The 22,423-nt window shown below is 39.2% G+C and overlaps 2 protein-coding genes across 2 annotated transcripts in view; one reads left to right on the forward strand and one right to left on the reverse strand.

The window, feature by feature from the left end:
* The window catches only part of HAT1 (histone acetyltransferase 1), a 60,132-nt gene extending 53,540 nt beyond the window's left edge, over window positions 1-6,592 (forward strand). Inside the window, exon 11 of the mRNA XM_040475388.1 lies at window positions 6,141-6,592. Within this exon, the coding sequence (XP_040331322.1) occupies window positions 6,141-6,308 (168 nt within the window). The 3' untranslated portion in view covers window positions 6,309-6,592. The remainder of the gene's footprint in view (window positions 1-6,140) is intronic.
* The window catches only part of SLC25A12 (solute carrier family 25 member 12), a 209,464-nt gene that overhangs the window by 181,011 nt on the left and 6,030 nt on the right, over window positions 1-22,423 (reverse strand). The gene's annotated exons all lie outside the window — the stretch shown is intronic.

Genomic DNA, 22,423 nt, shown 5'->3' on the forward strand with positions numbered 1-22,423 from the left:
CAGTCTAATTTTTTTTTTTTTAATGTTTTATTTATTTTTTGAGACAGAGCATGAGTGGGGGAGGGGCAGAGAGAGGGAGCCACAGAATCCTTGGCAGGCTCCAGGCTCTGAGCTGTTAGCATAGAGTCCAACCCAGGGCTCAAACCCACGAACTGTGAGATCATGACCTGAGCTGGTCAGACACTTAACCAACTGAGTCACCCAGGCACCCCTCAAGTTTACCTATCAGTCTAAACACACTCTCCCCCTAAAAAATTATTTGGATAGCTATTAGAAGTACTTGTGCCTTACTTTAAAAGTTTTAAACACTGATAATTCATTCACATCAATGCCAAAAGAGGGGAAATAACCTATATTAACTAGAATCTTTTTTTTTTTTTTTAAGCATAAAAAGAAACTCCCATCTCTAGTACAGAAATAATTTTCAGGTGTTGAAGAAAAGATACATTTGAACAATTCGGCTAAGAAAAGAAAAATTGGAGGGGCGCCTGGGTGGCGCAGTCGGTTAAGCGTCCGACTTCAGCCAGGTCACGATCTCGCGGTCCGGGAGTTCGAGCCCCACGTCAGGCTCTGGGCTGATGGCTCAGAGCCTGGAGCCTGTTTCCAATTCCTCGTCTCCCTCTCTCTCTGCCCCTCCCCCGTTCATGCTCTGTCTCTCTCTGTCCCAAAAATAAATAAACGTTGAAAAAAAAATTAAAAAAAAAAAAAAAAGAAAAAAATTGGTGTACCTGCTGGTTTTAGCATTAAAGCTTTTTTATATGGTTTCATAGGAGTATTTTAATTCTTAGTTGGTTTGCAAATATAAAATTTCGAATCATTGTTATGTCATTGCATTTAGAATCTAGAAACTCAATTTTGAAGTTTTGTTCTATCTTTTAGAAATTGTGTGATTGTCGACAACTTATTAACACTTGGATGTTAGGCTTCCCTTGCATAAAATGGGAATACCTCCATAGTTAGGAACTGAACAGAAAGAAATGCAGTACAGTGGTGCATGTTTTAAAAGATGTCTTTTGGCAAGTCTTTGGAATTAATGTGCCTCTACACCATTATTATTTTAAAATTCTTACAAAAGAACCTTCTCTCTGTACTTCGCATAAGTGCCTGACTAGTTCAGCCAGTAGAAATTAAGGAGCCCTTAGATGTGGTGGCATTTTTGAGATTATACTTGTAACCCCTCTTGGAACCTGTGAAAACTAGACAAGAAGAAAGGATTATTTTCTAGAAATAAACTCATATTCAAGCCAAATGTTAACATAAATAAATTTAAAATAATGCCATCTTCAATTTATCTTGATTAATTAAAAGTTATGAACTGCCAGGGCACCTGGGTGGCTCAGTTGGTTAAGTATCCAATTTCGTCTCCGGTCATGATCTCATTGTTCGTGAGTTTGCGCCCTACATCAGGTGAGCTTGAGCCCCACTTGGCCTCCACACTCTCTCCTTCTCTCTCTCCTACTCCCTCTGCCCCTCGCTCACTCACGCACTCTCCCTCAAAAATAAATGGGGAACAGCTGGGTGGCTCAGTTGGTTAAGCATCTGCCTTCAGCTCAGGTCATGATCTCGCGGTTTGTAAATTCAAGCCCCATGTCAGACTCTGTGCTGACAGCTCAGAGTCTGGAGCCTGCTTTGGAATCTGTGACTCCCTCTCTCTCTGCCCCTCCCCTGCTCACTCTCTGTCTCTCAAAAAATAAATGTTTAAAAAAATTTTTTTAAGTAAATGACTAAATAAAATAATAAATTATGAACTGCCCTAATCTATGAAGGAATTAAGTTTTTGTTTTTAGAGGGAAAAAATTATTCTGAAGCTTATAGAACATCTATTCCAGTCTTAAGTTCTACCTTTCATTGTTTCATTTGTTCTCCCAATGTGTGTCACTTTGCTGGATAGACATGTTCTGTAAATCAATTTGGGATTTTTATTTCTTTACCCATTCTTTTAATGTTTATTTATTTTTGAGAGAGAGAGAGAGAGAGAGAGAGAGAGAGAGAATGCAAGTGGGGGAGGGGCAGAGAGGTGGGAGGACAGAGGATCCAAAGCGGGCTCCACACTACAGCAGAGAGCCCAATGCAGGGCTCAGAATTCACAAACCGTAAGATCATGACCTGAGCCAAAGTCGGACGCTTAACTGACTGAGCTACCCAGGCCCCCCCCTTTTTTACCCATTCTTTGAAAGATTAACTTATAATATACATAGAGTGGAATATATAGTGTAAGGAATATTAAAGGATAATAAATACCTCAATGTAGTTATTTTTTAAATTGAGCCATACCTTACATGTTCATGTTCATGTATAGTTTTTTTCCATGAAGCTATTTATAGGCATTTTTTTATTCCTACGTATTTTAGAGCTCTTAAATTCATAGATTTCCATCATGCCAATAAAAATTACAATAGAGATTAATTCTGACATCCATTTAAAAGAAATAGACAATGAAGAAATTGAATGTGGTGAGGAGGGGGGAGATAAATTGGAGATATAAGCTCTCAGATTTTAAAACAGCATAATAATTTAAAACAGTATGTTAGGGCGCCTGGGTGGCTCAGTCCTTTGAGTGTCCAACTCTTGATTTTGGTGCAGGTCATGATCTCAGGGTCCTGGGATTGAGCCCCTGTCAGGCTCTACTGGGCATGGATAAATAAATTAATTAATTAAATTACTCGCACATGATTCATTTTATAGGTTATTTAGAACAAAATTTGATAGTCTAGAAATATTTAAGAATTTAATATGATGGTTCTATTATATATAAGAATCTAATATGATTAGAGGTATCTTCAAGCAGTGGGCATCAATTATGAAATAAATAAACATTATAACTGGTTAGCAATTTCAAAAAATAGCTTCTATTCCTATCACACACCACACTAACTTGCTGGTGAATTACCCTTTAGTTCCTGAACTGCTTTCTTAAGTTAAATACTCTTATATAGTATAGTGAATAACTTTTACAGCAGAAACAAAGCATTTCTCATCCAACATGATTGAGGGAGTAAAAAATACACTGTCCTCATGGGTCTTAGGAACAATAAATTTGAATTTTCATCAGTTCTCTAGAATATTCAGAGTGTGGTCGGTAGATCAGTAACATTGACATCACTTAGGAGCTTGTTAGAAATGCAGAATCTTGCCCCATCCCACATCTGCTGAGTCAGAACCTGCATTTTTATCAAGGTCCCCAGGTGGTTTGTGTGCACATTAAAGTTTGAGAAGCACTACTTTAGAGGGGGCATCTTACGCTAATGAAGTTAACTTTTTTTATTTCAGATTATAGTAGCAACAACCTTATTTACTAAAGCCCCACCAATTTAGACCCAGTATCAACCTGTTTTTGTAGTGTCAGAAAGGCTTATCTACAAACTTTATTGTTGTTACCTTGCTTTAAAAACATGTGTTTAGGGGCACCTGGGTGGCTCAGTCGGTTGAGCGGCCGACTTCAACTTGGGTCATGATCTTGCGGTCCGTGAGTTCAAAACCCTGCATCAGGCTCTGTGCTGACAGCTTGGAGCCTAGAGCCTGCTTCGAATTCTGTGTCTCCCTCTCTCTCTGCCCTTTCCCCATTCACACTCTGTCTCTCTCTTTCAAAAATGAATAAATGTTAAAAATTAAAAAATAAATAAAAATAAAAACGTGTTTAGGGGCGCCTGGGTGGCTCAGTCGGTTGGGCAGCTGACTTAGGCTCAGGTAATGATCTTGTTGTATGTGAGTTGGAGCCCTACGTCGGGCTCTGTGCCGATAGCTCAGAGCCTGGAGCCTGCTTCTGATTCTGTATCCCCCCACCCCCACCCCGCCCCTACCCCACTCATGCCCTGTCTCGTTCTCTCTCAAAAATAAATGTTAAAAAAATTTTTTTTAATTAAAAACGTGTTTATAGGGGCACCTGGCTGGCTCAGTTGGTAGAGCATGTGACTTTTGATCTCAGGGTCATGAAAACTGAAGCCCCATGCTGGGTGTAGAGCTTACTTTAAACAAACAAACAAACAAACAAACAAATAAAATGTGTGGTTATAAATTTAGCTGTAGTTTGAGCTTTTTAAGTAGTAATCATGACACATTTGCTTAGTCTTCCAAAAATATTAGGGTTCTCTTTAAAGGACATTCATTAGTATTTAGGTTTTTAAAATTTTTTAATTTTTATTATTTTTTTTAGAGAGTTCTCTTGAGCAGGGGAGAGGGGCAGAGGGAGGGTAGGAGAGACAGAGAGAGAGAGAGACAGAGAGAGAGAGACTCTTAAGCAGGCTCCACGCTCAGCACAGAGCCCTTTGCAGGGCTTGATCCCACAATCCTGGGATCATGATCTGAGCTGGCATCAAGACTCCAGTATTCTCTGGCTCTGCACTGGCAGCTGGGAGCCTGCTTGGGATTCTGTCTCTGTTCCTCCCGTGCTTGCACATGTGCATGTGTGCACACTCTGTCTCTCAGAATAAATGTTTAAAAAAAAATAGAGTCCAATGCTTAACCAGCTGAGCCATCCAGGCGCCCCAGGGCTGTTTGTTTGGTTTTTTTTTTTTTTAATTGTCCAACCAGATTGTTAGGGTTTGCATTCTGGTTTCTCCTACTACCTCTGTGTCAAGTTATTCAACTCCTATATCTTGTTTTTCTTCATCTGTGAATTGTAGAAAATTATTTTACAGAGTTGTTAGAATTACATGAGTTAATATATTTGATTTCTGATTTTTTAAAAAAGTTTATTTCAAGAGAGAGAAAGCACGAGTGAGGAAAGAGCAGAGAAAGAGAGGGAGAGGGAGAGAGAATCCCAAGCAGACTCCACACTGTCAGCATGGAGCCCAACACAGGGCTCAAACCCACCAACTGTAGATCATGACCTGAGCCGATATCAAGTTTGACTGAGCCACCCAGGCACCCCTGATCTTTATGTACATAAAGTTAGCTCTTTATTATGTACTCTAGTAAGAGGGGATTAATGTATTAATCTAGAATAGTTTACCCAAAATGTATGAAAGTTTCATGTATTGCAGTGTTGCCACCTATCCAGGAGTCTTGGAGTCATATTTTTTTTAGTTTTTATTTATTTTGACAAAGCATGAGAGCAAGCAGCAGACAGGCAAGGCAGAGAGAGAGAGAGGGAGGGAGGGAGAGAATCCCAAGCAGGCTCTGCACTGTCATCGCAGAGCCCAATGCAGCACTTGATCTTGCGAGCCCTGAGATCATGACCTGAGCCAAGATCGAGAGTAGGACACTTAACCGACTGAGTGACCTAGGGGCCCCTTGGAGTCATTCTTAATTCCCCACATCATCCAATATTTTCTTCCCAAATACGCCCTTTCCCCTCCATCTCTGTTTCTATTGACTTGGCCTCTCAAGTGAGAGGCTTTCATCATCTCCCTTAAATTTTTGCAGTAGCTGTTAACTTAGTCCTCCAGTCCCATCCTCAGCATTATTAACAACAGTACTGTTCAGACACAGCATCTGGCTTAAAAGTTGTTACTGGCTCCCGACTGGCTCATCATGATAGGTTTCTTCTCAGTAAAATGGGGAGGGTTTAATAAGATAATGTATGTCTGGATAGTAGAGATTCAGTAAGTGCTAGTTAATAGTGTCTTCTTAAAATGTGACAGTTTTTGGTTTATCTTTCTGAAACTCAAACAGTTTTGGTTAAAATAATATTGGGCCATAAATACATTGTAAGGAAACTTAGAAATTAATTTAGTGGCAGGAAAAAGGCACTTTGGAATTTAAATTAATGTAATGAATTAATGATTGAATAGTGAAATGAAGAATAATAGCACTTAATCTCACTTGTCTTTTTTCAGTTAATGTATTTATTTATTAAAGAAATATTTGAGCATCTATACTGGCCAGTTCTTTATTATGCTTTGGAGAGGGGGCTGTTAGTGACATGTATATTTACCATCAGTTGACACAAATTCCAAGTCTTCTAGTTAACTCCATTTAGAAGGTTCATAATTCAGGGCTAACATTATATGTATTTTTAAATATAGTAAAAGAGGATTAATATTTACTATAACATTATGATTTTCTTAACAAAAAAAACTATATGGGACAAATTGGCCTATTCGTACTATTATTTCTAACAGTAGAGACTTAAAATTCTAAGAATATAAAGAACTATATCTTCTTTCTTAGTCTAACCAATAATTGTATTTGTTGCTTAGAAAAAGCAGAGAGATCTTGCTAAAATGAGAAAATGTCTCCGACCAGAAGAACTGACAAACCAGATGAACCAAATAGAAATAAGCATGCAACATGAACAGCTGGAAGAAAGCTTTCAGGAACTTGTGGAAGATTACCGACGTGTAATTGAACGCCTCGCTCAAGAGTAAAGGTTATTCTGCTGTGTACAAGAAGTTTGCAAATTTCTGTACATTGTGTTGTGGAAAATCTGATGATGACTTTAATCTTAAAATCTTGTAACATTTACTTACATTAAAAGTTATCTATCTTATCTTTAGTTGAATATTTTCTTTCGGAGAGATTGTATATTTTAAAATACTGTTTAGAGTCTATGAGCGAATATTACATTTTAAAAAATATATAGCTTCTGAAATACCTCTGCAATTGCTTCCCTTCTTAACAGTATAATAAATGCATAGTTGTGATATGCTAATGTGTGATGATATGATTCTTAAATACTTAGGGTAAATTTTTTCAGTCTTGTTAAAAAAACTTGAGGTTTTCACATCATATGATACCCTCTAGGTCTATTCATGTTGTCACAGATCGCTTTTTGGCTTTTATTATCATTCCTCCCATATTTTGCTTCTAAGATTTTACATCTGGCACCTTTAAAACACATTGAAGGCCTTCCTAGTAATCTTGTTTTTCCTGGGTGATTTCTCCAAATAGGAAACATTCCTAGTAAGATTTGTTTTGTTCCTCCTCTGTTAACTGCTTCCTGGGGGTAGGTTGGGTAAAAGAGAGAAAAGAAACTAGATACAGCCTAAAACCTTGGCATCACATACTAATTGAAGATAATTTAGAAGTTAGCATAAACATAAATAAAATTTTTTAAAAGCATAAATGCTTTATAAAAATGTAAAATAATAAGAAATCAGTTTATAGAAATCAGTTTACACACCATATATTGAAATATATCTTCTGTGAAAATGAGGTGTGTATCTGTTGTGATTTGTTATAAGGTTATGAAGATGTTGAAGTCCAACGGGGAAAAAAAAACAAAGTAAATTACTATAGTCTTTATTTTTTTATTAGAGTACAAGTAAATTGCTTGATATAGAATCATTAAAAGTAAAAGCTTGGTGTTTATAACGTGTGCTAGTAAGTGAAATATTGTATAACATAACAAATGGGATGTAAATTGAACTTTACCTTTAAAATCTGATTTGTTCAGTGCTTAAGGCAAAATCCCAACTTGGACAAGTACTATCTTGTCCTTAGATCAGCTTTCCATTAGGAAAGCCTGTCAAACGTAAGAGAAGCAAAGTAACCACTATCCTCTGGGCACAAAATAGCTGTGGCCAGCAGCATACCAACAGCACTAAGCCCATCCCCTTAGAATCGGGGTGTTGCAAAAATTTTAGTCTCATCTCAGAAGCCTGTATATAGATAAAACTGATTGATTTCTGAGAGTATATACACAATTTGCTATAGATAGAATGAACTAGTTCAGTTAAAATCCTTCCTGAAAATATATGAAAGCAATTTGCTTTTCATCTAAATTTGCAAATTTAAAATTTTTTAATTAAAAATTCAGAATCGAGGGGCACCAGGGTGACTCAATCAATTAAGCGCCTGACTTTGGCTCAGGTCATGATCTCGCAGTTCTTCAGTTTGAGCCCCACGTCGGGCTCTGTGCTGACAGCTCAGAGCCTGGAGCCTGCTTCAGATTTTGTCTCCCTTTCTCTCTGCCCCTCCCCCACTCGCATGTGCTCTCTCTTTCTCTCAAAAAAATGAATAAAAAACATTTCTTTTAATTAAAAGAAATTCACAATCAAGGGGCACCTGGGTGGCTCAGTAGGTTAAATGTCCTACTCTTGATTTTGGCTCAGGTCATGATCTCACAGTTCCTGGGATGGAGCTGTGCTGGGCTCCACGCTGGCAGTATGGAGCCTGCTTGGGATTCTCTTCTTTTCTGTGTCCCTCCCTCACTTGTGCACATTTTCTCTCTCTCTCTCAAAAATAAATTTAAAAAATGAAAAAAATTCACAATTGATACCTAAAGATGAGCTCTGAGGGGTGGTTGGTGGGGGGGACAGTAAAATCTAAACAAATTATCTTTCAACATACTTTTTTTTTTTTTTTAAGTTTATTTTTGAGAGAAACGAGACAGTGTGAGCAGGGGAGGGGCAGAAAGAGAGAGAATCCCAAGCAGGCTCCATGATGTCAGTGCAGAGCCCAATGTGGGGCTTGAACTCAGGAAAACTGTGAGATCATGACCTGAACTGAAATCAAGAGTCGGATGCTTAATCGACTGAGCCACCCAGGTGCCCTTCAACATACTTTTTTATATAGAAACCAGAAAAATCCAGTAGGATACCAATTTTTTTTTTTTTTAAGCAATGTTCTGTGATCCATTTATGGATAAAAAATCTGGTTTAGCATTAATCTTTGGGACTTGAAAGGATGTACCTTCATTTGGATTTAGAAGAGTGAAAACCTGATAGTTAGATCTGTACCTTGTGTAGTGTCATTAAATACCAGGCTGGGTGTGTAGGACTATGTATGAACCCAACACAGCTACCCTATAGGCCCTAGTGATCACTTTCCACCCTCCAATAGTAGCCTTCACCCCTTTTATCATCCATACATACATCTACTGTATTTACTTGTTGCCTTTATTTCTTTCACTGATCTTCCCCACACCCCCCATCTCCATCACCCTTAATTTTTTCCCTGTCCTCCAAATTGCATTTTTCTGTATATGTAAGAACATGTTTCCTTTCTGACCCTTCAGTTTTTTCATCTGTAAAATGAGGTTATACTAGAACTATCTCTAGGTTCCTGCCCTGTTCTAAGATACATGTTTATCCTTTTCATATCTTTTCTTCTCACCCTTACTGCTTTTATACTCAATTGTGAGTGTAAATGTAGTTTATAAAAAATACAACATTTTTGTAAGTCATGCAAAACTCACCGTTTGTATGTGAGTGAGTTTATGTATGAGAGGAGAAACTATGTCTCTGATTGTCTCCAAATTGCTGGGACCTCAGCAGAACCTTGTCTATTCTGAAAATTTATCTCATCCACTGTCATCCTTGCCTACTAGAAGAAAGTGGACAGCAAAGCACCCTGTATCAGAGAATGATTAGAATCATAGACCATAGAAGCCAAATGATTTAATTCTTTAAGTTCATTCTTAAGCTCTTTTTATTAGAATTTAAAAGTCAGTTTAACAGTATTAAATAGTGATTAAATAATAAAGTACCCATAATTCTTCCTTTTAAATGAAATTATTTACATTTGTATGTTATTTTTGTGTATACATTGAACATGGCAGTATTTTTAACATTTCCAGTGTTTAAAATGGATCTTCTAACAGATGAACAATATTTCATATTGCTGTACCCATAATGGGTATTTAGGTTTTTTTATTACAACATTCAAATGAACCAATGTCTGTGTATTTATATTTTTGTATCTGTTAAATCATTTCCTTAATATAAATTCCTGGGAAATGCAGTTACTGAATCAAAGGGCAGGAATATCTCTATAGCTTAGCTACATAAACATGCCATATTTTCCATAATGGCTTATAAATTACTAACATATGAATGTGTGCACTAGTTTTAACAGAATTTCAATGGCATGGGGTGTTGATTTTGTTGTTTCAATAGATATAAAATCTCAAATTTATATTCCTTTTGGTGAATGGCAAGGCTAAGTATTCTTCCATTTTTTTTATGAAATTTTTTCCCTGATAAGAATTACCTGTTTGTTTGTTATGTCTTTTGGGATCTACACTCTCACTTTATAGACGGATAATAGATCCAGAGGTTCACTTGTGTAAGGTCACATTAGAAATTTGTTGGAAAGCCAGGACTATACTCTAGGCTTCTGACTTCATTTCATCTTCCATTAAGTAGGCCACCAAGTCTTAAGCATGCCAGCTCACTAAGTTCTTTATAAGAGGGGCTTTTTTTCATCACCATCTGGTGTCACTTGTGTGACATGCACCCTAGGCACCAAATACCACAACTGCCCCCTTGTTTTTATAACCGTAGAGAAGCATGTATTAGGAAAAGGATGTTTGATTATAATGACTAAATGGTGCTTCGTTTGAAGTATAGCTTGAAAGTTCCTCATTTCTTCTCAACATTTTCAACATCTACACCTTTTCTGTATTTCCATATTCTTTTATATCTTTTTATAACACATATTTCATTCTCCTTGGATTATGTGTTATAGTAGGGTTATACAGTGCATTTACTCATTGACTTGGGCTGAGCTGTCATTATGTATATAACAAGTAGTATGCACATAGCACAAAAATGCAAAGGGGCATACAGTGAAAAATCCATCCAGAAACAATCCCTTAATATATACCAGAATATATATACATATATATATATATATACACACACACACACATATACATATATATGCATATATATATATAATCAGATGTATGCATATGCATAAATGAGCACATGTATATATCATATCATATATCATATATATATATGGTAACATACATATTCTTTTTTTTTAACTTTTTAAAAATTTTTCAGACAGAGTGCAACCAGGGGAGAGGCAGAGAGGGAGGGAGATACAGAACCCAAAGCAGGTTCCACAGTCTGAGCTGTCAGCACAGAGCCTGACACGGGGCTTGAATTCACAAGCCGTGAGATCATGCCCCGAGCCGAAGCTGGATGCTTAATCGACTGAGCCACTCAGGTGCTCCCTCTAACTTGTTTTTTAAACTTGATATATCTTGGAGATCATTAAAGCTATCTTGTTTAATGGCTGCATAGTATTCCATTGTATGGGTATACTATAAGTTATTCTACCAATCCCATTATTTAGGTTGTTTCCAATATTTTCCATTACAAACAGTGCTGTAATGCATAGCCCTGTATATGTGCTGTGTGTGTACATGTGCAAGCATACCTGTACATTGAAGCCCTGGAAATCATGTCCTTTAGTGTGACCTCATTCTTCTAGTGACTATACTACACTTACAAATAAACACAAAATAACATAAGGTTACAGAAACTTGACATTGTACCAATGTGGAATAAACTATGCAGACAGGAGCATACTGGACTTCTCCAACTATCCTCATTCACGGCTAGAAATAGGAATTATTTTATTTATTTTTTTTTTAATTTTTTTTTTCAACGTTTATCTATCTTTGGGACAGAGAGAGACAGAGCATGAACGGGGGAGGGGCAGAGAGAGAGGGAGACACAGAATCGGAAACAGGCTCCAGGCTCTGAGCCATCAGCCCAGAGCCTGACGCGGGGCTCGAACTCACGGACTGTGAGATCCTGACCTGGCTGAAGTCGGACGCCTTACCGACTGCGCCACCCAGGCGCCCCAAGAAATAGGAATTATTTTAAAGTCACAATGATTTGAATGATTAAGCATATACAGCTGACTTGTTATTCCTCTAGTCTTGCTTAGCTCTTCTCCAACCTTATCCAGAAGAATTGCTCTACAGCAGGGTTTCTCAATCTCAGCACTACTGACAGTTGGGGCCAAACCATTCTTGGTTGTGTGGGGCTGACCTATGCACAGTGAGCCAGTTAACAGCATCCCTGGCTTCTATCCACTAGATGCCATTAGCACTACCCCCATTAACAACCAAATGTGTCTAGACATTACCACATGTCCTCTGGGGAACAAAGTCACCCTTGGTTGAGAACCACTGCTACACTGGACGAATATTCATCCACGTTAAGCACTATTATTTATTATGTAACATAGACATTGTACAAAATTCAAAATAAGTAAGAGTATTTGGTGAGAAGCTGCCCTCCTTTCTACCTCAGCACCCAATTCACTTCTCCAGAGGCAGTTACATTTACCAGTTCCTCTTGTGTCTCTCAGAGTTAATTATCAGTCTGCAAATATCCATAATTTTTTGTTTTAGCACAAATGCTGATATACCACATGCAGTACTCAGAGCCTTTTCCAACTAAATTTAGCTCATATTTTTATTAGTACATATTAGAACAATTTAATTCTAAAACCTTGATTCTGAACAGCTGTTTGATATTACATAGTTTGATTTCAGTGTGTGTAAACATTTTTTAATGTTTTTTTTTAATTTTTTTTCAACGTTTTTTATTTATTTTTGGGACAGAGAGAGACAGAGCATGAACGGGGGAGGGGCAGAGAGAGAGGGAGACACAGAATTGGAAACAGGCTCCAGGCTCTGAGCCATCAGCCCAGAGCCCGACGCGGGGCTCGAACTCACAGACCACGAGATCGTGACCTGGCTGAAGTTGGACGCTTAACCGACTGCACCACCCAGCGCCCCAGTGTTTATTTTTGAAAGACAGAGACAGAGTACAAGTGGGAGAGGGGCAGAGAGAGAGAGAGAGAGAGAGAGAGAGAGACAGAACCTGAAGCAGGTTCCAGGCTCTGAGCTGTCAGCACAGAGCCTGATGTGGGGCTTGAACCCATGCACCAAGCGTGAGATCATGACCTGAGCTGAAGTCAGACACATAACCAACTGAGCCACCGAGGTGCCCCGATTTCAGTGTGTTTAAACCAATCCTATATTAACAGATATTTAGTTTGTTTCCCATCTTCTGCTTCTTTTTCTTTAATTTAAGAAATCTAATTCTTACCATAACCAGTAAGGAAATCAAATTAGTAATCAAAATCTCTAAAAAAAACAAGAGTCCAGGGCCAGATGGCTTTCCAGGGGAATTCTACCAAACATTTAAGGAAGAGTTAACACCTATTCCCTTGAAGCTGTTCCAAAAAATAGAAATGGAAGGAAAACTTCCAAACTCATTCTATAAAGCCAGCATTACCTTGATTCCAAAACCAGAGACCCTACTAAAAAGGAGAACTATAGACCAATTTCCCTGATGAACACGGATGCAAAAATCCTCAACAAGATATTAGCCAACTGGTTCCAACAATACATTAAAAAAATTATTCACCACGACCAACTGGGATTTATACCTGGGATGCAGGGCTGGTTCAATATCTGCAAAACAATTAACGTGATTCATCACATTAATAAAAGAAAGGACAAGAACCATATGATCCTCTCAATAGATGCAGAGAAAGCATTTGATAAAATACAGCATCCTTTCTTGATAAAAACCCTCAAGAAAGTAGGGATAGAAGGATCATACCTCGAGATCATAAAAGCCATATATGAACAACCCAACGCTAATATCATCCTCAATGGGGAAAAACTGAGAGCTTTCCCCCTAAGGTCAGGAACAAGACAGGGATGTCCACTCTCACCGCTGTTATTCAACATAGCATTGGAAGTCTTAACCTCTGCAATCAGACAAAGAAATAAAAGGCATCCAAATCGGCCAGGAGGAGATCAAACTTTCACTCTTCACAGATGACATGATACTCTATATGGAAAACCCTGAAGATTCCACCAAACAACTGCTAGAACTGATTGATGAATTCAGCAAAGTTGTAGGATATAAAATCAACACAAAGAAATCGGTCGCATTCCTATACACCAACAATGAAGTGACAGAAAGAGAAACCAAGGAATCGATCCCATTTACAGCTGCACCAAAACCCATAAAATATCCAGGAATAAATCTAACCAAAGAGGTGAAAAATCTATACACTGAAAACTACAGAAAGCTTATGAAAGAAATTGAAGAAGACACAAAAAAATGGAAAAAGATTCCACGCTCCTGGATAGGAAGAACAAATATTGTGAAGATGCCAATACTACCCAAAGCAATCTACATATTCAATGCAATCCCTATCAAAATAACACCAGCATTCTTCACAGAGCTAGAACAAAGAATCCTAAAATTTGTGTGGAACCAGAAAAGACCCCAAATAGTCAAAGCAATCTTGAAAAAGAAAACCAAAGCAGGAGGCATCACAATCCCGGACTTCAAGCTATACTACAAAGCTGTAATCATCAAGACAGTATGGTTACTGGCACAAGAACAGACACTCAGATCAATGGAACAGAATAGAGAACCCAGAAATGGACCCACAAACGTATGGCCAACTAATCTTTGACAAAGCAGGAAAGAATATCCAATGGAATAAAGACAGTCTCTTCAGCAAGTGGTGCTGGGAAAACTGGACAGCAACATGCGGATGAATGAACCTGGACCACTTTCTTACACCATACACAAAAATGAACTCAAAATGGATGAAAAACCTAAATGTAAGACAGGAAGCCATCAAAATCCTCGAGGAGAAAGCAGGCAAAAACCTCTGATCGTGGCCACAGCAACTTCTTACTCAACACGTCTCCAGAGGCAAGGGAAACAAAAGCAAAAAATGAACTACTGGGACCTCATCAAAATAAAAAGCTTCTGCACAGTGAAGGAAACAATCAGCAAAACTAAAAGGCAACCGACAGGGGCACCTGGGTGGCTCAGTCAGTTAAGTGTCTGACTTCAGCTTGGGTCATGATCTCAGGGTTCTTGAGTTCGAGCCCCACACCAGGCTCTGTGCTGACAGCTTAGAGCCTGGTGCCTGCTTCAAATTCTATGTCTCCCTCTCTCTCTGCTCCTCCCCCACTCATGCTCTCTCTCTCTCTCTCCTTCAAAAATAAAAACATTATTGGGGCGCCTGGGTGGCGCAGTCGGTTAAGCGTCCGACTTCAGCCAGGTCACGATCTCGCGGTCCGTGAGTTTGAGCCCCGCGTCGGGCTCTGGGCTGATGGCTCAGAGCCTGGAGCCTGTTTCCGATTCTGTGTCTCCCTCTCTCTCTGCCCCTCCCCCGTTCATGCTCTGTCTCTCTCTGTCCCAAAAATAAATAAACGTTGAGAAAAAAATTAAAAAAAAAAAAAAAATAAAAATAAAAACATTATAAAAAAAATAATAAAATAAAATAAAAGGCAACCGGCAGAATGGGAGAAGATATTTATTTGCAAATGACATATCAGATAAAGGGTTAGTATCCAAAATCTAAGAACTTACCAAATTCAACACCCAAAAACCAAATAATCCAGTGCAGAAATGGTCAAAAGACATGAATAGACACTCCTCCAAAGAAGACATCCAGATGGCCAACCAACATGTTCAACATCACTCATCATCAGGGAAATACAAATCAAAACCACCATGAGATACAACCTTATAACTGTCAGAATGACTAACAACTCAGACAACAACAGATGTTGGCGAGGATGTGGAGAAAGAGGATCTCTTTTGCATTGTTACTGGGAATGCAAGCTGGTGCAGCGACTCTGGAAAACAGTATGGAGGTTCCTCAAAAAACTAAACGTAGAACTACCCTACGACCCAGCAATTGCACTACTAGGTATTTATCCAAGGGAAATAGGTGTGCTGTTTCAAAGGGACACATGCACCCCCTTGTTTATAGCAGCACTATCAACAATAGCCAAAGTATGGAAAGAGCCCAAATGTCCATCGATGGATGAATGGATAAAGAAGATGTGGCATATATATACAATGCAGTATTACTCGGCAATCAAAAAGAATGAAATCTTGCCATTTGCAACTATGTGGATGGAACTGGAGGGTATTATGCTAAGTGAAATTAGAGAAAGACAAAAATCATAGGACTTCACTCATATGAGAACTTTAAGAGACAAAACAGATGAACATAAGGGAAGGGAAACAAAAATAATATAAAAACAGGGAGGGGGACAAAGCATAAGAGACCCATAAATATGGAGAACAAACAGAGGGTTACCTGATTACTGGAGGGGGTGTGGGAGGGGGATGGGCTAAATGGGTAAGGGGCATTATGGAATCTACTCCTGAAATCATTGTTGCACTATATGCCAACCAATTTGGATGTAAATTTAAAAAAAAATCGAATTCTTATTTAACATCACAGCTAACATCAAATGTTTATTTAAAAAAAATAATGGCAACTGCTTTGAATAGGGTGAAAATCTACAGAGAATTTACAATTTTGGGCTGATATGAAACTATCGAGTATCTCATAAAATGGAAATTCTGCAAAAGACCCTACAATAAACATTTCTAGTTTCCATTTTCAGAAGTGCTAAAGACATGTTTTAAATAAATTTAAATAAATTAAAATTGCAACACATACTAAAACAATCAAGGTACATTACTTTCCAGCTTCTCATAAACAGAATTGTACTGACAATTGTAAGTTCTGCTTTTATCTTCTAGGTTACCCAACTCTTGTTAACTGTACCTTTTATTTTTGCTTCTTAACTATTTTAAGAAATTTTTTTTAATGTTCACTTATTTTTGAGAGACAGAGCACAAATGGGGGAGGGGCAGAGAGAGAGAGAGGGAGACACAGAATCCAAAGCAGGCTCCAGGCTCCAAGCTGTCAGCACAGAGCCCAACGCGAGGCCTGAACCCACAAACCGTGAGATCATGACCGGAGCCAAAGTTGGCGCTTAACCGACTGAGCCACCCAGGCGCCCTGCTTAACTATTTTTGATGTAAGTAGGCCAGTTCATTCTTTTCAGCAATTTATCTTTTTAGACCAACCCCTTTTTATTACGTCTGCTAAACTTCTTGAAACACCTCTCTCCAGATAAAGCCCTGAATTTAAATAATGCCATTTCACCCTACCCCTGGCTCACTCCTTAAAATTATAGAAATATGCAAATTTGGTTGCTTAATCACACATGTTCATATTAATAGGCATACTGAAATGCTTTCCCAAACCACTACAGGTACACTTAGATTCAATACAAAGATCCCATCTACTGCTCTTAACAAGCAGTGCTGTACTAAATATTCTTGTGTATACCCCATTTTGTGCATGTGGGAGTCTGTGTGCACAATGGTGATAGAATCACTGAGTAAAGGTGTATGGACACTTTGCATTTTGGTAGGTTTTATACACACTTGAGACAATAAAGAAGTTTGAATATGGACTCTATATTAGATGATATGGGATTTTGTGATAATGATATTATGATTGTGTAGGAAAAGGTCTTTATTCCTAGGAGTCACGTAGTGAAGTATTTAGCAGCAGAGTCATGGTGTCTACAGCTTACATGCAAATGGTCCAGAAAAAAAGTATGTGTAGGTGTGATATATATACTTACATATACACAGGCATATATAGACAATTATATAATTTTTTTTTATTTTTTTTTCAACGTTTACTTATTTTTGGGACAGAGAGAGACAGAGCATGAACGGGCGAGGGGCAGAGAGAGAGGGAGACACAGAATTGGAAACAGGCTCCAGGCTCTGAGCCATCAGCCCAGACCGGACGCGGGGCTCGAACTCACGGACCGCAAGATCGTGACCTGGCTGAAGTCGGACGCTTAACCGACTGCGCCACCCAGGCGCCCCTATAGACAATTATATAAACAGAAAAAGAAAGTAAATGTGCCAAATAATTTTAAATTATTGAATCTAGGGAGAGGATACATACAAGTGTTCACTATATGATTCTTCAACCTTTCTGTATTAAGTTTTAAAGATAGGGGTGCCTGCGTGGCTCAGTCAGTTAAGAGTCCAACTCTTGATATTGGCTCAGGTTGTAATCTCCTGGTGGTAGGATTGAGCCCCACGTTAGATTGAGTTTGGGATTCTCTCTCTCCCTTTCTGCCCTTCCCCTGCTTGTGCTCACTCACTCTGAAAATAAATAAATAAGCTTAAAAAGTTTCCAAAATAAAAATTGGGAAAGAGAAGTTATTGCATACATGAAACAAAAACAATACTGTGAGAAGGGAACAATTGGTGAATAAAAAAGAGCTCTTGGAAATTTAAAATAAACATTGTAATTCAAGCAGTAGAAATGTGGGGCATAAAGTTGAAGACGGTTCCTAGAACATCGAAAGGAGAAAGTATGAGCGAAAAGAAATCCATGTGGGACATCTGATAGGTTATTTTCATTTCAGAGAGGAAAAGAGAACAGAAGAATATTATCAAAGAAAGGCAGAATAAGTCTGCCAAGTTGAAGAAATGAATCTTCAAGTTAGAAGTTCAGTGAAGATTGAACAAGGTTAAGCCATCAGCACGAACATTTACTGAGCACTTACTATCTGCTAAGCACTTGAATCAGTCCTGTCAATTCTCACAACGACCTTCAGAGGCACATGGTATCCTCCTCAGGTGAGGCCTGGGAAGGTGACTTGGTCCGAGGTCACACTGGAAGTAGGAGAGCTAGGATTTGAGCGCTGTCTAATTCACCTGGGTTCTTAACCACAACACCACTTACCTAAAGAGATCCGCATATAGGCTAAATTATTAAATTTCAAAACTCCGAGCATAAAAGAAAGATCCTAAATACTTTCAGAGGGCAAAACACAGGTCACCTGGGGGAGGAGGGGGCCTTTAAATAGCCTTTAGACTTCTCATCAAGCATGCTTCATGCAAAAAGACAATGGAATAATGTCTTCAAAGTTTAGAGTCCTATACCCAAATGTGAGGGTAAAATAAAGGTGGTTTTGGAAATCTATGAAACTAGAAGACTTACTTCACACACTTTCTGATGAAGTTATATAGGTCTATTTTAGCAGCATGAAGGTGAAATCAAAGAGCATGTTAGGTGTGGAGTATAAGAAAGAGTAAAACTAGGGCTGCCTGGGTGGCTCAGTCAGTTAAGTGTCTGACTCTTGATCTGGGCTCAGGTCATCATGTCATGGTTGTGAGATTGAGCCCCACTTTGGGCTCCGTGCTGAGCATGGAGCCTGCTTAAGATTCTCTCCCTCTGTCTCTCTCTCTCTCTCTCTCTCTCTCTCTCAATCTCTCTCTCTCTCCACCTCCCCCTCTCTCTCCCTCTGCTCTCTCATGCATGAGTGCAAGTGCATATGCGCTCTCTCTCAAAAAAAAAAAAAAAAGTGAAACTAATCTGATTTCAATAAAAAGAAATCCAAGGATGGCAACCGAATAACATATCAAGGAAAGTGTCCATTTTATAATAGGAAATTATGAACTCAAGGAAAAAATATATATAAGAAAGTCAGAGTCCAAACATAATAAACTGTAGTTGGCATGACTCTGAGCAGCAACTAGAAACAAATTTGTTGAGTCCAGTCAGACCAGGAAAGTTTAGGACAGACTATCCCTTTTCATTGTAACCCTTGTTATAACAGCATGTTTTTAAAAACTATGTGTTACTTCGGGGCGCCTGGGTGGCTCAGTCAGTTAAGTGTCCGACTTCGGCTCAGGTCGTGATCTCGTGGTCCATGAGTTCGAGCCCCATGTCGGGCTCTGTGCTGACAGCTCGGAGCCTGAAGCCTGTTTCAGATTCTGTGTCTCCCTCTCTCTGACCCTCCCCCGTTCATGCTCTGTCTCTCTCTGTCTCAAAAAACTAAATAAACGTTAAAAAAAATTAAAAAAAAACAACTATGTGTTACTTTGACACAAAAATTTATTTAAATAATACAACTATATTGTTCATCAACTGAAGCTCCATATAGTTATCAAATAAAACTATAATATGCATAGATTTTATTTTATTTTATTAAATAAAAAAAATTTTAACGTTTATTTATTTTTGAGACAGAGGGAGACAGAGCATGAAGGGGGAGGGGCAGAGAGAGAGGGAGACACAGAATCTGAAGCAGGCTCCAAGCTGTCAGCACAGAGCCTGACGCGGGGCTTGAACTCACGGACCATGAGATCATGACCTGAGCCGAAGTTGGATGCTTAACCGACTGAGCCACCCAGGCGCCCCTAAAATGTGTAGATTTTAAAAGTAAGTTTACTTGAAGCAGACAAGTGTCACCTTTAAACAGTGGAATTGTGCTCAGCCTGACTTCCACAAAGCAGAACTCGCCAAAAGAAAAAATAATGAAGAGCTTTCTTTTTTTTTTTTAAATGACACCAAACACTTTATTTTTTTTTTATTTTTTTATTTTTTTTTCAACGTTTATTTATTTTTGGGACAGAGAGACACAGAGCATGAACAGGCGAGGGGCAGAGAGAGAGGGAGACACAGAATCGGAAACAGGCTCCAGGCTCTGAGCCATCAGCCCAGAGCCTGACGCGGGGCTCGAACTCACGGACCGCGAGATCGTGACCTGGCTGAAGTCGGACGCTTAACCGACTGCGCCACCCAGGCGCCCCAAGAGCTTTCTTTAATAAAAAACAAACAAACAAGCAAAAAGCCCCTAAAAACCACAATACTCCATTCTTTTCTTTGGAAACTGATTATCAAAGGGATCATAGTTTAGCATGTTCTTTATTTGGCCACCAAAAGCAAACTGCCCCGATCTTTGACACCCTGGCTCTGTGAATCAACAAGCAGAAAGCTTTGAAATTTTTCATGTCATAATTTTTGGGGCTTTCCATGTACCCTGTGGAGAAATATAATGCAATAAAAGCGTAATGCTATCTCTTGTGAATATCTGAAGAGTGTAAGATGATACAAGAAGTACCTTATAAATAGCTTGTAAAAAAATTTTTTTAAGAGCTCCAGTGTTATAATGTACACGGGATGGAAAAGGATTGCACCTTCTCTCCTGTGATCTTCCTGGGCCTCACTGTAGAGTTGGAAGGGGAAGAGTTAGAGTTGGATTAGGCGGTCTTTGAAGCTCTTTCCAGTTCTTCAACTGTATTCTCTTTGAACTTAATAAAAGACCAGTTGGAAAATGTGCTTTGGTTAGACTCCCAGTTCACCTGGACAGTTCTTCAGATATTTTATTAATAATTCTGGCAGGTGAATCTGTGCGGAAGTCTTGGGCTGCACAGCGTGTTTGCCTAGCTCTCTGAATCCCCCTTTGTGAAGGCTGTGGGGCCACCACAGTGAGGTTTGTTTGCTGTGTGTTCCTAGAGCAGCTGCTGCTTTTCTTCCTTTATCCTTTATCGAGCAAAAGAAAATGCGGCGATGTTTGTGTGTGCTTCAGAGGAGGAGAATGCTCTCCACACAGGTTATTCTCTGGGCTAAAGTGGACAGGGTGAGTGCAGAGCAGCTAGTTCAATGGGAAGAGAGGTCGAGGCAGCATCTGCCCTCCTGTTTGTTTCGACAGTTTTGGTCTTGAATGTAGAATTGGTTGAGTGAGAGGCAAGCAGAAGTTAAGAAATGCACTACTGCTTGGTTTGTCAGCCAGTTTGGGGAGTGGAGGCGGAGAGTGGGAGGGGAGAAAGGGACATACAGCTAGTTTTCTTTTTCTATGACTAAATCCCTTGTAATTTCATAATCTCCACCTCAGAGATTCTCACTGCGGTGTATTTTGCATAACTGTTAACGGACCAAGGAGTACTGTTTCCTGCTTTTGGTAGGAAATATCAAAATTCCAAATATTTTCAGCCTTGTGATATTAACGGTCAGACCTGGTTTCACACAATGCTACAGGACCATATATTTTTGCTCAAACACACTAAACATGAAACAGCAAACAGAACCATAAATCCAGCAAAAGAAGATGCAAAGATGGAAAGATACAGGAAGGGAACCAGGAGTGTACCATCACTTCAGGAGGGAAAGGAAAAAACCACTAAGTAATCTCACAGAAAATGGAAACAATGAAAGGGAAACAAGTGCAGGGTGAGTGCAAAAGGGAGAGAGAAAGCACAGTAAAGCCATAGGTAATAGTGTGCATTCCTGGGCTTCTACATATGGATTGCCGAGCCTGCTGTCCTTTACTCTATATAGATGTGTGACTGGTCGTGGTAAAAATAGGTTCCTTCCCTTAGAAAGCCCAGTCAATGGTACATGCTTAGGAAAAAAAAAAAAAAAAAAGGATGAATATACATCAACTTAACACTGACTACCTGGAAAGAGCTTTTCTGGGGGACTTCTACTTTCTATATTATATATCTGGGTACTTTCAAATGTTTTTAAAGAGCACATATTACATACTTGTGTAAACAGAAAAAAACAAAACATACTTTTTAATTTTTTTTTAAGTTTATTTATTTTGAGAGAGAGAGAGAGAGAGACCCACACAAGCAGGAGGAGGGGAGATGAAGAGAGAGAGTGTGAGAGTGTGTGTGTGTGTGTGTGTGTGTGTGTGTGTGTGCACGCACACGTGCAGGGGAGGGGCAGAGGGAGAGAGGGAGAGAGAGAATCTCAAGCAGGCTCTGTGCTGGCAGAGCAGAGCCCCTACTTGGGGCTTGATCGCATGAACCATGAGATCATGACTTGAGCTGACAATCAAGAGTCAGCTGTTTAACTGAGTGAGCCACCCAGGCACCCCCAAAATAGACTTTTTAAAAAAAGTTTCAACAAGTATAGGGCTGCTGGGTGGCTCAGTCGGTTGAGTGTCTGACTCTTGATTTTGGCTCAGGTGTTGATCCCAGAACCTGGGGTCAAGCTCTGTGTCAGGCTCCATGCTGAGTATGGGGCCTACCTAAGATTCTCTATCTGTCTGTCCCTCTCCCTCACTATTGTGCTCTTTCTCTCTCTAAAAAAAAGGGGGGGCACCTGGGTGGCTCAGTCGGTT

The sequence above is a fragment of the Herpailurus yagouaroundi genome, unplaced genomic scaffold, assembly GCF_014898765.1.
Source record: "Herpailurus yagouaroundi ecotype Mexico unplaced genomic scaffold, PumYag 140, whole genome shotgun sequence".
In the NCBI taxonomy this organism is placed as follows: domain Eukaryota; kingdom Metazoa; phylum Chordata; class Mammalia; order Carnivora; family Felidae; genus Herpailurus; species Herpailurus yagouaroundi.